At 40.2% G+C, this 14853-nt stretch overlaps 1 protein-coding gene across 1 annotated transcript; it reads right to left on the bottom strand.

Moving 5' to 3' along the window:
• Positions 1-6244: 6244 nt before the first annotated feature.
• LOC138891270 (uncharacterized) lies at positions 6245-6805 on the bottom strand. Its single transcript, XM_070174574.1, has 2 exons — positions 6678-6805; positions 6245-6554 (listed from the first exon to the last, which is right to left on the bottom strand). The coding sequence occupies exons 1-2, from the start codon at positions 6803-6805 to the stop codon at positions 6245-6247; spliced, it is 438 nt and encodes a 145-aa protein (XP_070030675.1).
• Between the last annotated feature and the right edge of the window lie 8048 nt (positions 6806-14853).

Raw genomic sequence — 14853 nt, 5'->3', positions numbered from 1 at the left:
AGTCCACATCCATTAGATCTATCTCATTTCTTAGATCCCCTGCATCCTTTTCTAGTGGGAATGTCTCCGCTGATATCTTCTCACTCGTGGGTGGGATAGTATCTAGGGGTGCAACATCTATAGAAGACACCAAAATATCTAACTTGGAAGTAGGATGATTTACCTTATTAGTAGTGACTGACACTAATTCCCCCTGAATTACAGATCCCTTGGTTTTAGTGTCACTTTGCGTAGCAACCTCAAGCACTTTCTTGGCAGATTTTTTTGGATTTGCTTTGACCTTTGTTGACTTAGAGGTATTTTTCATAGGAAGCTCAGGTGCATAGGTAGTTGTTTATGAAGGAAGAGGTACAGTGGAGGTGGGAATGATAGGAACAACATGAACAGTAAGAGAGGATGAGGAAGGTATATGATATCGAAGGAGAATGAGCAGGTGTGGGTGTGGGTTGTCTTGAAGGCTTGGAACTTTTCTTCGATTTGGGTTTCAAGATTTTGGGTTTTGCTTCAGCGTTAGTTGATGATTTGGATTTAGAGGGTGTTTGACTAGCTTAAGACATGGTGATCATATGAGAGACTCGAAAAAGAGAAAGAAAGGGTTAGTTCATGATAATTGCTTTCGATTCTTGCTTAGGGTTTGAGAGAAATAGTGAGGTTAGAGAAGCTGATCATAAGAGCCTTTTAAAGGAATTACTCCTGATTTAACTGGAAGAGATAATGTGACTGAATTTGAGTTCTAACGGGACTCTTATAACGATTACTTTGACTGTAAGGTTTTCAGCAGTAATTGATCTATAATTGCACAAGGATTCCCCCTTACTCTTTGACTAGAAGAAGATTAGAAGTGATGCCAACAAAATTAAAAGTCTGAGTATTGCAGTAATTTTAGAATATAAAGTCCTCGTGACTTAAGACAATATGGCACATACATGAGTCAAAGAACCAACTCCTTAGCAACTCCTTATTCGTTTCTGCAATAAAGTTTTAGCACTTCATATTAGTATCATGCAACACAGTTATCAGCCAGATTTTCTAAGCAAGTGTGTGAGCTTAATACAAGCACAAAGCTAAATCAAACACATTGTACTTAATTATCTACGTCTTATTATGTTATTCCTAACCGATCACTGGGAGTCAACTTAGTGGGAGGATTTGATTAGACCTAGTTCTGATCTATTCCTTTCAAAGTGATTCCTACTCAAAGCTTTAGTAAAGATATCAACAATTTGATCTTCAGTTTTACAAAAGTTAATTGAGATATTCCCCTTTTCAACATTGTCTTTGAGAAAGTAATGTCTAATGTCAATGTGCTTTGTTCTTGTATGCTGGCATGGTCTTTTAACAATGTTTATGGCACTGGTGTTATCACAAAAAATGGGAGCACAATCAATAAATATACCATAGTCCCTTAGTTGTTGTCTTATCCATAGTAATTGAGCATATTAGGATGTTGTTGCCACATATTCAGCCTCAGTTGTAGATAAGGCCACCGAGTTTTGCTTCTTGATTCCCCAAGACACCAGACAAGAACCTAGAAAATTAGTTGTTCCTGAAGTGCTTTTCCTGTCAACATGAAAACCTGCATAGTTAGCATCAGCATAACCAACTAGATCAAAGTTGTACCCTCTAGGATACCATAGATTTAGGGTCCCCTTGAGATGTCTTAGTATTCTTTTGACAGCCTTCAGGTGAGATTCCTTGGGATTTACCTGAAATCTTACACATAATCCTACACTAAACACTATATCAGGCCTGTTTGCTATGAAGTACAACAGTACCCAATCATTCCTTTATATAACTTCTGTTATACACTTTTCCTTTTTTCATCAAGGTCTAGCTTTGTTGCAATGGCAATGGGGGTATCAATAGACTTAGAGGGGTCCATGTTGAACTTTCTCAGTAATTCTTTGATATATTTTTGCTGATGTATCATGGTTCCAGTAGGTGTTTGCTTGATTTGTAGCCCCAGAGATAAGTTCAATTCTCCCATCATGCTCATTTCGAACTCATTTCCATTCATCTCAGTAAATTCCTTGCACATTGCTTCATTGGTGGCCCCGAAGATAATACCATCCACATAGACTTGTACAATCAGAATATTCTTCCCTTTGTTCCTCAAAAATAGAGTGTTGTCCACCTTTCCTCTTACAAAATTGTTGTCTAAGAGGAATTTTGAGAGCCTTTCATTCCAATCTCTAGGAGCCTATTTCAGACCATAAAGAGCTTTATCCAATTTGAACATATTGTTAGGAAATTCTTCAGTTTCAAATCCAGGAGTTTGTTTGACAAACACTTTCTCCTTCAGGTACCTATTCAAAAAGGCACTCGTTACACTGGTATAAAGTGAATTCCATGTGGGCAGCAAAGGCTATCAACATTCTTGTAGCCTTCATTCTAGCTACAGGTGCAAATATCTCATCATAGTCAATGCTCTCTCTTGATTGTATCCCTGAACCACCGGTCTGGCTTTATTCCTTGTGATATTTCCTTGTTCATCTAACTTGTTTCTGAACACCTATCTAGTACCTATGACAGTTCTGTTCTTGGGTTTATGTACAAGGTGCCAGACCTTACTTCTTTCAAACTGATTTAGCTCTTCTTGCATGGCTATGATCCAATCTGGATCCTTTAGAGCTTCTTTGATGGTCTTAAGTTCAACCTGTGAGAGAAATGCTGTGAGTGCACATAGATTTCTTAGAAAGACCTAGTTTGCACCCCTGCATTTAGATCAGAGATGATTTTCTCAAGAGGATGTGAGCTTTGATGCTTTCATAGTTTGATCTGTATACCCAGAGAAGATTAACCTGAGGGTGACCCAAAGGAGCATGTTAAGTGGGTGTGGCTTCATTAGTCTGGTCAACAGTTTGAGTAGTTCTTTCTTCTTCTTGTTCCTTATGATCACTGTCAATTTCCTTGTGCTTTTCAGATCCATATTCATCAAATTCCTTTATATCTCAATCACTAGTGAATCATATGTCATAATCTTCATCCTGCATACCTTTCTTAGCCAAATTGTTAGATTCATAAAAAATAACATGAATGTTTTCTTCCACACACATAGTTCTTTTATTAAAAACCTTATAGGCCTTACTATGTGGAGAATAACCCAAAAAAATTCCCTCATCACTTCTGTTATCAAACTTACCTAGAGCTTCTTTCCCATTATTATGCACAGAATATTTGCACCCAAAGGCTCTAAGGTGAGTGATGTTGGGTTTTCTTCCTTGAAGTAACTCATAGGGAGTTTTCTCATGAATGGGTTGGACCATGCATCTATTTAGCATGTCGCAATCAGTATTGACTGCCTCAGCCCATAAATTCTTAGGCAGTCCACTAGCAATCAACATGGTCCTCCCCATGTCTTCTAAGGATCCATTCTTTCTTTCTACAATCCCATTTTTTGTGGAGTTCTAGGTGCAGAGAAATTATGGTCAATTCCATATGAGCCATAGAACTCAAGGAATTTTAAATTTTCAAATTTAGTTCCATGGTCAGTTCTTATACTTAAAAACATTACATCCTAGATTTTGTTGAATTATTCTTACAAATACACATAAGACACCAAAGGTTTCATCTTTGGATCCTAAAAACAAAGTCCAGGTATACTTGGAGAAATCATCAATAATCACAAACACATACCTCTTACCTCATCTGCTCCTTGTTCTCATTGGTCCACATAGGTCCATGTAAAGGATTTACAGAGGTTTAAAAGTACTTACAAACTTCTTAGATAAGGATTTTCTTAGCCTTTGCATTCTTCTCCATCATTCTGAAATTTGTTGCCACAAATTCAGAGGGGTCCTTAGAAACTGTTTCATTTTGTGCATTTTGTTTGATAGGAATCAAAGGACCTTGGATCACCATGGTCCATAGTTCATAGTCTTCAGCTGTTAGGAAGTCTTCCATTCTTGCTTTCTACTAACTGTAATATTTTCCATTGAACAGGGGTAGGCTGGTAGTTGATTGTCCTTCATTAATTCCGTATGGAGCACTCATCTTGCTTCCAAGATCTCTCTAGGTGTTAGCCGTGTAAATGAGAGAACCCGATCTAATACCAATTGTTAGTTTGAGTGCCCATATGAATTACTAAAGAACTTGGTTTTTTACCATGTTCCTTAAGCGTAAAGTAAACAAGAAATAAATAAACACAATAATTTTTATGTGAAAAATCATGCGGCTCAAAAGGTGCAAATACCACGACCTACCACGTAGGATAACCATGTGTTGTAGTTGTTCTACTGAAACCTGTGACTCATATAAAGAAGATACAGGTGAGAGGGTAGCAGGTGATGCATCAGGACTTAGGGAGTTGATGTTTTCTTGATCACTAATGTTGTGGGATATATAAGTGTCAGTATGGTTATGCGGATCATCAGGTGGACTATCAGTGAATGGTGCAATAGGAAAAATAGGTGGATGCTAGTTGCAGTAGTATTAAGAGTGAAGGGAAAGTTTGACTCATAGAAAGAAACATCTCTGGAAATGTGTATTTTCTTAGTGGCCAGACTTAGCACCTTATTCCCCTTTGTGCCAAAAGGGTATCCTACAAACACATGTGGGGTGGTTCTTGGTTCAAGTTTATCTCTGAGAGGTTTTGGTACAATGGGGTAACATAAACACCCAAAACTCCTCAAGTGAGAGTAGTTGGGCTTCTTTTTATATAGGAGCTCAAAGGGGCATTTTTTATTTAGAGGAGTTGTTGGAAGCCTATTGATGAGGAATGTTGCTGTAAGGATACACTCTCCCCAATATCTCAATGGCAATTTGGATTGAAAGAGTGGTGCTCTGGCTACTTCAAGAAGATATTTATGTTTTCTTTCCACAACTCCATTCTATTGTGGTGTGTATGGGCATGTCTTTTGGTGATTTATTTCTTTGGATTGAAAGAAAGAAGTTGCCTCATTGCTAGTGAATTCTAAACCATTATCAGACCTAATACACTTAATGGTTGTTTTAAATTGGTTTTCCACCATGCTTACAAAGGCCTTTATTATCTGTAGGGTGTTGCTTTTGCAACTTAAGAGATGTGTCCAAGTGGACCTACTATAGTCATTTACTAGAGTTAGGAAGTACTTGAAATTTTTGTGTGTGGCCACATGATAGGGACCTCACATGTCCACATAGAGTATTTCAAAAATCTCAGTAGTATCAGTTGTTCTTTGGGGAAAGGGAAGTCTAGATTGTCTGGCCATAGGACAAATATTGCACATGAAAGGTTGTTTAGTGGAAAAGGTTGTAGGTATAGTAGGAATCCCGTTTATTTTACTGAAGGGTACATGACCAAGTCTGAAATGCCACAATAGATCCACATTATCACTAAGAGATGAATTAGAAAACAAACCAGAAACACTTTCTTTATTATCACTGTTGTAGATGGAACTATTTATAATAGAGAATGAATTATGAGAGTGGGATAAACAGTGCACAGTATTTACATCATCAGTGTGAACAGAAAAACAAGAAAGATCACAGTCTGGTTTGAGACTACCTTTCTTCAGGAACTTAGAACAGAGGAAGTACAACCCATCAAACAACTTACCAATCTCCAGAGGCCTCTTCAGTGAAGGGGCCTGCAGTATACAGGAAGTATCAGAGAATGATACAATGCATTTGAGCTACTAGGAAACTGATAGACACTAGGTTAAATTTGAAAGATGGAATGAACAAGAATTTATACAGGACAATTTTAGGTGTTAGGAATACATTTCCAATTTCCGTTACCTTGACTTTGTAACCATTTGAAAGTTTAACTAATAGAGGATATGACAGGTTTACTATGTTCTGAAGGTGAGTTCTATTAAAAGTCATATGATGTGATGCCCCAGAATCTAATATCCATAAGTCAGCTTTTGCACTAAAACACTTGCACGATGGATTATCAAAATCAGTTGAAGAAGTGCAAGCAACCATACCTGCAAAGTTTACTGATGCTCCCCTAGACATGTTTGTACTGGCTGAGTTCTCTCTAGTGTTTTCTATTTGAAAATGTTGCAGCAAGATAACAATTTGTCCATATTGCTCCTTTGAAAGACTCACATTTTGACATTCTCCTTTGAGTTCCAGCTCTTCTCCTCTTTCTACATTTGTGATTGAATTTGCCATGGAATTTATTCCTTGTGTTATTATTGTATCCCTGTGTACCTTGCTTGTATTGTTGTAGTCCTTGATTGAAACCTTGAGGGTATCCATGGAGCTTATATAACTTATCTTTAGTGTGACCTTGTCATTTGCAATAGTCACAGAAAGGTCAAGGTCTATTGTTTGTGACCTGATTTCCAGTCCCAGCTGAGTAATTTGTCTTGAAATTTCTTCCTCCTAGGTTGATATTCAATGTTGTGGAGTCAACATTCAGTTGATTCCTTGATCTAAATTCCCTTTGTTTCTCCTCTTGTATTAGAAGAGCAAATGCCTGTGCCATGTTTGGTAGAGGATTCATCATAAGTATTTTTCCTCGAACAACCGTATATACTTCATTGTGTCCCATCAGGAATTGTATCAACCTTCTATCCTGTTCTGCCTTATGCATGTTTTCTTTTGCTCCATAAGTGCACACACAACTGCAATGAGTTTTGGCACTTAAAGTGTTCAATTTTTCCTAGAGTTTCTTCATTTTTGTGTAATAGCGAGTGATATCAAGCACGCCATGACTCAAGTCATTAATTTCTTTCTGAATTTGGTACAACTTAGCCCCGTTTATCTGATCATATCGATCCTCCAGCTCCTTCCACAGCTCGACGGAGTTGTTTACATATTCAACACTATCAGCTATGTCTTTTGACAATGGGTTTAAGATCCACGAGGTGACCATATCGTCTCACCTTTCCCATTGACGAAAAAGTGGATACGCTAGATCAGGTCTCTTACTATCTCCATTGATGAAACCTAGTTTGTTTTTCACAGAAAGAGCTCTGAGTACGCTCCTTCTCTAGGAGTGATAGCCAATTCCATCAAATAGAACCGAAACTAGTGTAGAACCTGGGCTATTAGAAGGATGTATATAAAGAGGGCTACCAACATCGATTATCATCTGTGTCGCCTACGTTGTGGTTGTCTCATCAATTTGATCTGTAATTGCCGTAGAATTTTGTGAAAAATAGTTGAATCAGTCTTCGTACGTGTGAGATTTCTTATATTCCTCAACGAATCGTTACTGCATGTGTCCGATTCAAGTTTTCCCCAAATTAAGGTTGATGAAGAAAATAAAACCCTAGATTGCTCGCCTATCAGAAATAGTCGGACGAGATGAAGTGTGGTCATTAAAAGAACCTCCGCTCTAATACCATGTTAAGATTTCAGGTATGAAACGAGCTCCGAATCTCTTCCAATGGAGGATACTAAAGCTTCTTGAAGAAGCTCGAATAAAGAGAGAGAGAGAGAGAGAGAGAGAGAGAGAGAGAGAAAGGAAAGGTGTTGAAAGTTTTTATTAGACAATGAAATAAATAGTACAATGAATGTAACTACCACTAATCAATATATACAAAGTAGTGGACTAACTAATCACAATACTAACACTAACTAACTAACATTACTAGCTAGCTAAAGATGCTGACTCAGCACTATTACAGGGATAAATACACTAACTAATTCAATAGTCTTAATAGATCGTTTAGAAGTCCAAAATCAATCCTATTTAAACACGATTTGAGATCTTCTAGGAGTCTTATTCAAAGTCAGCTTCCTCTTTCATAGAACTCCTACTGTTCCAAGTATTCCACACGCTTTGGGAATTTAGTCACTGATTGAATTATCCATATCTGTTTGAGCAATGACCCTTATAACTTATAGTAGCCATCGTCCACCAAACTCGGACCTGGGTACTTTGAGATAAAGTTACTGCCTTGTACAGACGTACAAGTATCACTCAGGAGGAGATGATTCTTTCTCCTGAGGAGTAGGTTCTTCAAAACAGGTTCTTTAGAGCAGTTAAGCAGCTACGTTGTGTACCTGGTTCTTTGAACATTTAGTCATACTTTGTTAGTTATCAAAACTTTAATATTCAACACTACCCTAATGCAATTGTTAATGGCCGCTTCCATGACTCGAACATAGGTCACATGGAGACAATTTTACCATTTGTATACGGTCTAAATTGGAGAGCTCGATTTATAAGACTTGACCACACATCGAGCTCGATTTCGGAAGCTCGAAGTAAGAATCGAGTCTAGCTGGGATATGCACACCTCGAGAAGAAAATAGGAGACCAGTCATGATCTGCCTCGAGGATAGTACAATTTCGATGACACTCAAGAAAGAGCAGGAATTTCTCAAGAATACGTGGATCAGGGCAGAAATTAAGGGATAAGATTTGTACGAAATGGTATAAATTTGTACTAGGTTTTTATACAGGTGTACCAATATAATTCTTTACCATAATTGGGAATGTACCATATTAGGGGTTTTCCCCTCCTATATAAAGGGGATCCCAATCATTTGTAAAAAATCGTCTCATTTTTCACTGCAATAGAACATTCTACTATGCTTTTCTCGTTTACTGTGCTCTACAATTGTTCTTCAGCTTTATTGTTTTTACTTTATTGGTCATACTATATTTGATCTTAACTGACCTCAAGGCCCCCAATATAATCAAGCTCGAGGTCCCCGTTGCTCTAACAACACTGGTTTGGTTTACCAATTCTTCTTACTTAACCTAATATTACTTATATATTCACTAGTATTGGAATAATCACATATCTTTAAAACAACAAATCACCTTTAATTGTTACTCACATTTTTTGAGGTAAGCAGTTTGGCGTCCACCGTGGGGATAAAGATAATAGTGATTATTTTAGTGCTAGTTTTTTGATAACACACGTTAGTCTTTACACTTTTTCTTGTCAAAGATTCTTTGATTTCAGGCTAAGATATGTCTAGCTCAGCAAATGCGCCCATGCATTGAAACGACGGTCTCGGATCCCATGGAGAAAACAATAGTATAGGGGTCGGTGTACCACCAATCAACCCTGAGGAAATGACAAATATGGAGCCAGTTGATAGCAGTTCACATAATGCTCTAAACGCGGACTCAGGCGTAGGTCCCGTAGGGAATAAACGCAAGGAAGCTCGATCTGGTGACCAAAGAGCACGAGGAATGGAAGATGGGGGGATTAGCATCCAAGTGATATTTGAGATGCTACAGGCTCAACAAATCACCATCGCTCAACTTCAGAGGCAAAATAAGACCCTGAGCATAGCTGAACCTGAGAATATTCGACCTGCTAAACCAGAACCGGAGAGATCAATCGAAAATAACTCTGGGACTGACCCCACCATCATGAGGATGCTCGAAGAGCTCGCCAAAAGGATAGATACCAGAGAAAAGAAGATTGAAGAAAATGACAAAAAGTTGGAGATATACAGCTCAAGGGTCGACTAAATACCGGGAGCACCTCCGATTTTGAAAGGACTGGACTCGAAGAAGTTCGTGCAAACCCCCCCCCCAGAGTGTAGCTCCGAAGCCTATACAAAGAAGTTTCGAATGCCAGAAATCCCAAAATACAACGGGACCACTAATCCCAGCGAGCACATCACCACATATACTTGTGGCATAAAAGGAAATGATTTGGAAGATGATGAGATTGAGTCTGTTTTGCTAAAAAGGTTTGGGGAAACTCTGTCTAAGGGTGCCATGATTTGGTACAATAACTTACCCCCAGACTCTATTGATTCATTTGCCATGTTGGTAGACTCATTTGTAAAAACACATGCCAGCGCCATAAAAGTTGCAACAAGGAAGTCCCATGTATTCAAAATAAAGTAAATAGAGAATGACATGTTGAGGGAGTTTGTATCCCGTTTCTAGTTAGAATGAATGGAGTTACCACCAGTCTCGGATGACTGGGCCGTACAAGCCTTTACTCAGGGGCTAAATGAACAAAGTTCGATAGCTTCGAAGCAGCTGAAGCAGCACTTGATTGAGTATCCTGCCATGACTTGGGCGGATGTGCATAACAGGTACCAATCAAAAGTTAGGGTCGAGGATGACTAGTTGGGAGCCCCCTCGGGCTCAATTTATCCAACTAGGTTACTAACAAAGGAGCCAGGAAATGCAGACAAGGGTCAAGGTCGAATAAGGAAAGATATCAGCCATACATCAAGGATTGGAGGAACATTTCAAGGCGTAATGTACCTCGGAATAATCGAAGAGTAGATCGAGGTCAAAGTTCCCGAGGACTCATGAGCAAAATTGGGTTTGATAGGCACTCGGTACCGGTGGAGGCACCCCGATTATCGGAATACAACTTCAGCATCGATGCCTCGAGTATCGTCTCAGCCATTGGCAAAATTAGAGATACTAGATGGCTCAAGCCTATACACACTGATCCTTCTTAGAGGAACCCTAACTTGATGTGCAAGTACCATGGTACGCATGGGCATAGGACCGAGGATTGCAGGCAACTTAGAGAGGAGGTAGCCCGGTTGTTCAACGAGGGGCATCTTCGTGAATTTCTCAACGAACGGGCCAAGAACCATTTCCGAGAAAGGGATGCAAATAGGAAGAATGAACCTAAAGAACCTTAACATGTCATTCACATGATCATCGGTGGAGTCGACGTCCCATAGGGACCTATATTCAAACGTACAAAAGTATCTATCACAAGGGAGAAGCGGACTCGGGACTACATGCCCGAGGACACCCTCACATTCAAGAGGAAGACATCGAGGTCTTATCTCAGCCTCACAATGATGCAATGGTAATTTCTGTCCTTTTAAATAAAGTTCAAGTTAAACGTGTCCTTGTGGATCCAGGTAGTTCGAAAAATATAATTAGGTCAAGGGTCATGGAGCAGCTCGGGTTGCTCGGTCAAATCATACCAGTATCTCGAGTCTTGAATAGTTTCAATATGGCAAGTGAAACAATGAAGAGAGAAATCATCCTCCCAGTCAACGTGGCTGGAACCATACAAGATACCAAATTTCATGTCATCGAAGGTGACATAAGGTATAATGCTTTGCTTGGAAGGCCGTGGATCCATAAAATGAGGGCGGTGCCATTGACCCTTCATCAAATGATGTAGTTCCCAACAAAGGATGGCGTGAAAATAGTATATGGAGAGTAGCATGCAACTAAGGAGATGTTTGTAGTACATGATTTGGCACCGGTATCGACACCATGCACATCGAAAAAGCTAAAGGACGAACGGGTGGCCAAATAGCAATCACAACCCATACCCTTGGTTGATCCCGAGGGACAGGTGTTCGATGAACATGTTGTCAAAGACAAAAAAGAAGATTTCCTTACCCCCGAGCTTTCGTTGCCCCGGAGATTGGATGCGACGAAGTCCACGATCGAAGAACTCGAGCAGGCCATATTGATCGAGCATCTTCCAGAACGAAATGTATACCTGGGGATGGGGTTAACCCCCAAACTCAAGAAAAAATTCATTCAATTTCTTATCGATAACATTGATTGCTTTGCCTGGTCCCACTTAGATATGATAGGGATCCCACAGGAGATAACTACCCATCGACTAAGTGTCGATCCCAGATTTAAGGCGGTGAAGCAAAAAAGGAGGCCTCAGTCCAAGGTAAAGCATGCATTCATCAAAGAAGAGGTAACTAAACTTCTCAAGATAGGATCCATTAGGGAAGTAAAATATCCCGAATGGTTAGCTAACATAGTGGTAGTCCCTAGAAAGGGAAATAAACTTAGAATGTGTGTAGACTACAAAGATTTGAACAAAGCATGCCCTAAAGATTCTTTCCCATTGACATCGATCATTCGATCGATGCTACTGCCGGTCACGAGATGCTTACTTTTCTCGATGCCTACTCCGGGTACAACCAAATTCAAATGAACCCGGAGGACCAGGAAAAGACTTCATTCATCACGAAGTATGGTACGTATTGTTATAATGTAATGCCCTTCGGGCTAAAAAATGTAGGAGCCACATATCAACGCCTAGTTAATAAGATGTTCGAACATCAAATAGGTAAATCTATGGAAGTTTATACTGGCGACATGCTAGTTAAGTCCCTGCGCGCAGAGGACCATTTGACCTATTTGAAGGTGACGTTCGACATCCTAAGAAAGTACTACATGAAGCTCAACCCTAAGAAATGCACTTTTGGAGTCGCTCGGGCAAGTTCTTGGGCTTCATGGTGTCGAATAGAGGTATTGAGATCAACCCCGATAAAATTAAAGCCATCGAGGAAATCACCATACTGAACAATGTGAAAGCCGTACAATGGCTGACCGGACAGATAGATGACCTAGGCCGATTTATCTTGAGGTCATTAGATCAGAGCCATCATTTCTTTTCCCCACTTAAGAAGAAGAACAACTTCACATGGACTCCGGAGTTCCAACAAGCCTTGGAAGAATTAAAACAATATCTCTTGAGCCTACCCCTGCTCCATACTCCGAAGGAGGATGAAACACTCTACTTGTATTTATCTGTGTCCGAGGTGGTGGTAAGTGGTGTGTTGGTTCGAGAAGAACAAGGTACACAATTTCCTGTCTATTATGTGAGTCGGATCCTAGGAGATGCTGAAACTAGGTACCCACATTTGGAAAAGTTAGCCCTTGCATTAATAAGCGCATCTAGGAAATTAAAACCATATTTTCAATGCCATCCTATATGTGTATTGACTATGTACCCACTTCGAAATTTCTTGCATAAGCCCGAATTATCGGGCAGATTGGCCAAATGGGCCATCGAATTTGGAGGGTATGATATTGAATATCAGCCTCGAACGACTGTCAAGTCTCAAAATTTGGCATACTTCGTGGCTAATTTTTCACCTGCCCTCGTACCCGAAGTAGAAAAAGAACTCTTACTAAAAATTGGTACGTCATCGGGGGTATGGACCCTCTTCACAGACGGTGCCTCGAATGTGAATGGATCCGGGCTTGACATCATTTTAAAACCGCCTATGGGCAGTGTCATTAGGCAATCTATCAAAACTTCTAAATTGACTAACAATGAGGCCGAGTATGAGGCCATGATTGTAGGTCTCGAACTAGCCAAAGGCCTTGGAGCAGAGGTCATTGAGGCAAAGTGTGACTCCCTTTTGGTAGTAATCAAGTAAATGGGGGCTTCTAGGTTCGAGATGATCAAATGCAGAGGTACTTAGACAAACTTCAAGTGACATTGCACCACTTCAAGGAATTGACACTGGACTATGTACCTCGAGAACAGAATAGCGAGGCTGATGCACTTGCAAACTTGGGGTCATCGGTTGAAGAAGATGATATCGTCCCGGGGATCGTCGTCCAACTATCGAGGTCGGTGGTTAAAGAAGGCCATGCAAAAATTAATTCAAAAAGTTTAACATGGTATTGCAGGAATAAGTACATCGACTACTTGAAGCACGGGAAGCTCCCCACGGACCCAAAAAGAGTCGAGAGCACCTCGAGCTAAAGCAGCTCGATTCTCACTCGATGAAAATGAACGTTGTATAGGAGAACCTTCGATGGACCACTGGCAGTGTGCTTGGTACCCGGGGACACCGATTATGTATTACGAGAAATCCACGAGGGCACTTGTGGGAAACATTCTGGTACCGACTCTTTGGTTCGCAAGGTGATCAGAGCGGGGATTATTGGGATAACATGGAAAAATGATACCAAGGAGTTCATTCGAAGGTGTGATAAATGTCAAATATTTGCACCGATGATCCATCAACCTGGTGAACAACTCCATTCAGTCTTATCCCCGTAGCCATTCATGAAATGGTGGATGGACATTGTCGGCCCCCTACCAACGACGCCAGGTAAAGCTAAATTTATTTTGTTTATGACTGACTACTTCTCAAAATGGGTAGAACCGCATACCTTCGAGAAGATAAGAGAAAAAGAAGTCATCGACTTCATATGGGACCACATCATATGTTGGTTTGGGATACCTGCCGAAATAGTGTGTGGCAATGGGAAACAATTCATCGGCAGCAAAGTAACCAAATTCCTCGAAGACCATAAAATCAAAAGGATTCTATCAGTGCCATATCACCCAAGTGCAAATGGTCAGGCTGAGTCCACAAACAAAACCATCATTCGAAACCTAAAGAAAAGGTTGGATGATGCAAAGGGGAAATGGAGAGAAGTATTGTCCTAGGTGCTATGGGCATACCAAACGACATCGAAGTCAAGCATGGGGGAGACCCCATTTTCTTTCGTGTATGGGTTTGAGGCATTGATCCCAGTCGAGGTCGGGGAACCTAGCGTCAAGTTTCAGTATACTATCAAGGACTCGAACCATGAAGCCATGAACACTTCTCTCAAGCTACTAGATGAAAAACAGGAGGCCACATTTATTCGAATGGCCGTGCAAAAACAAAGGATCAAAAGGTATTACAACAGAAGGACGAACCTTCGATATTTCGGAGTCGGGGACTTAGTCCTAACGAAAGTTACTCTTAACATTCGAGACCCAAACGAAGGGAAACTAGGCCCTAATTGGGAAGGAACGTACCATGTCCTTAGAGTCGTAGGGAAAGGATCCTACAAACTTAGCACGATGGAAGGCGAGCAACTACCAAACAATTGGAATGTATCATTGTTGAAACGTTATTACTACTGAGGTATGACATTCTCCCTTTTTCCATCTGTATTTTAAACTAACTCCTTGCAGATGTTCAATTGGAAGCATCGAGGCACTTTTCGGCTCGAAGACCTTGGGTTTTAAAGCATGCGTCGCACTCTTTTCCCCTTAGATCGGGTTTTATCCCAAATGGGTTTTACCGACAAGGTTTTTAACGAGGCAACACCTATATGCTACCTAAGGAATATTCAACGAGTATTCAAGGCTTCTTTTCAATCAACCTCGAACACTGGGGGGCATCAATCTCGGAGGACACATTTTCGAAGAAAGCAATTCATACCAACGAGATAGGGGAATGTTGTAATGGGCCAAGTGG

This window comes from Nicotiana sylvestris, chromosome 1, assembly GCF_000393655.2.
Source record: "Nicotiana sylvestris chromosome 1, ASM39365v2, whole genome shotgun sequence".
NCBI lineage: Eukaryota > Viridiplantae > Streptophyta > Magnoliopsida > Solanales > Solanaceae > Nicotiana > Nicotiana sylvestris.
The sequence above is the reverse complement of the archived record's forward strand: the minus strand, read 5'-3'. Positions and strand labels throughout refer to the sequence as shown.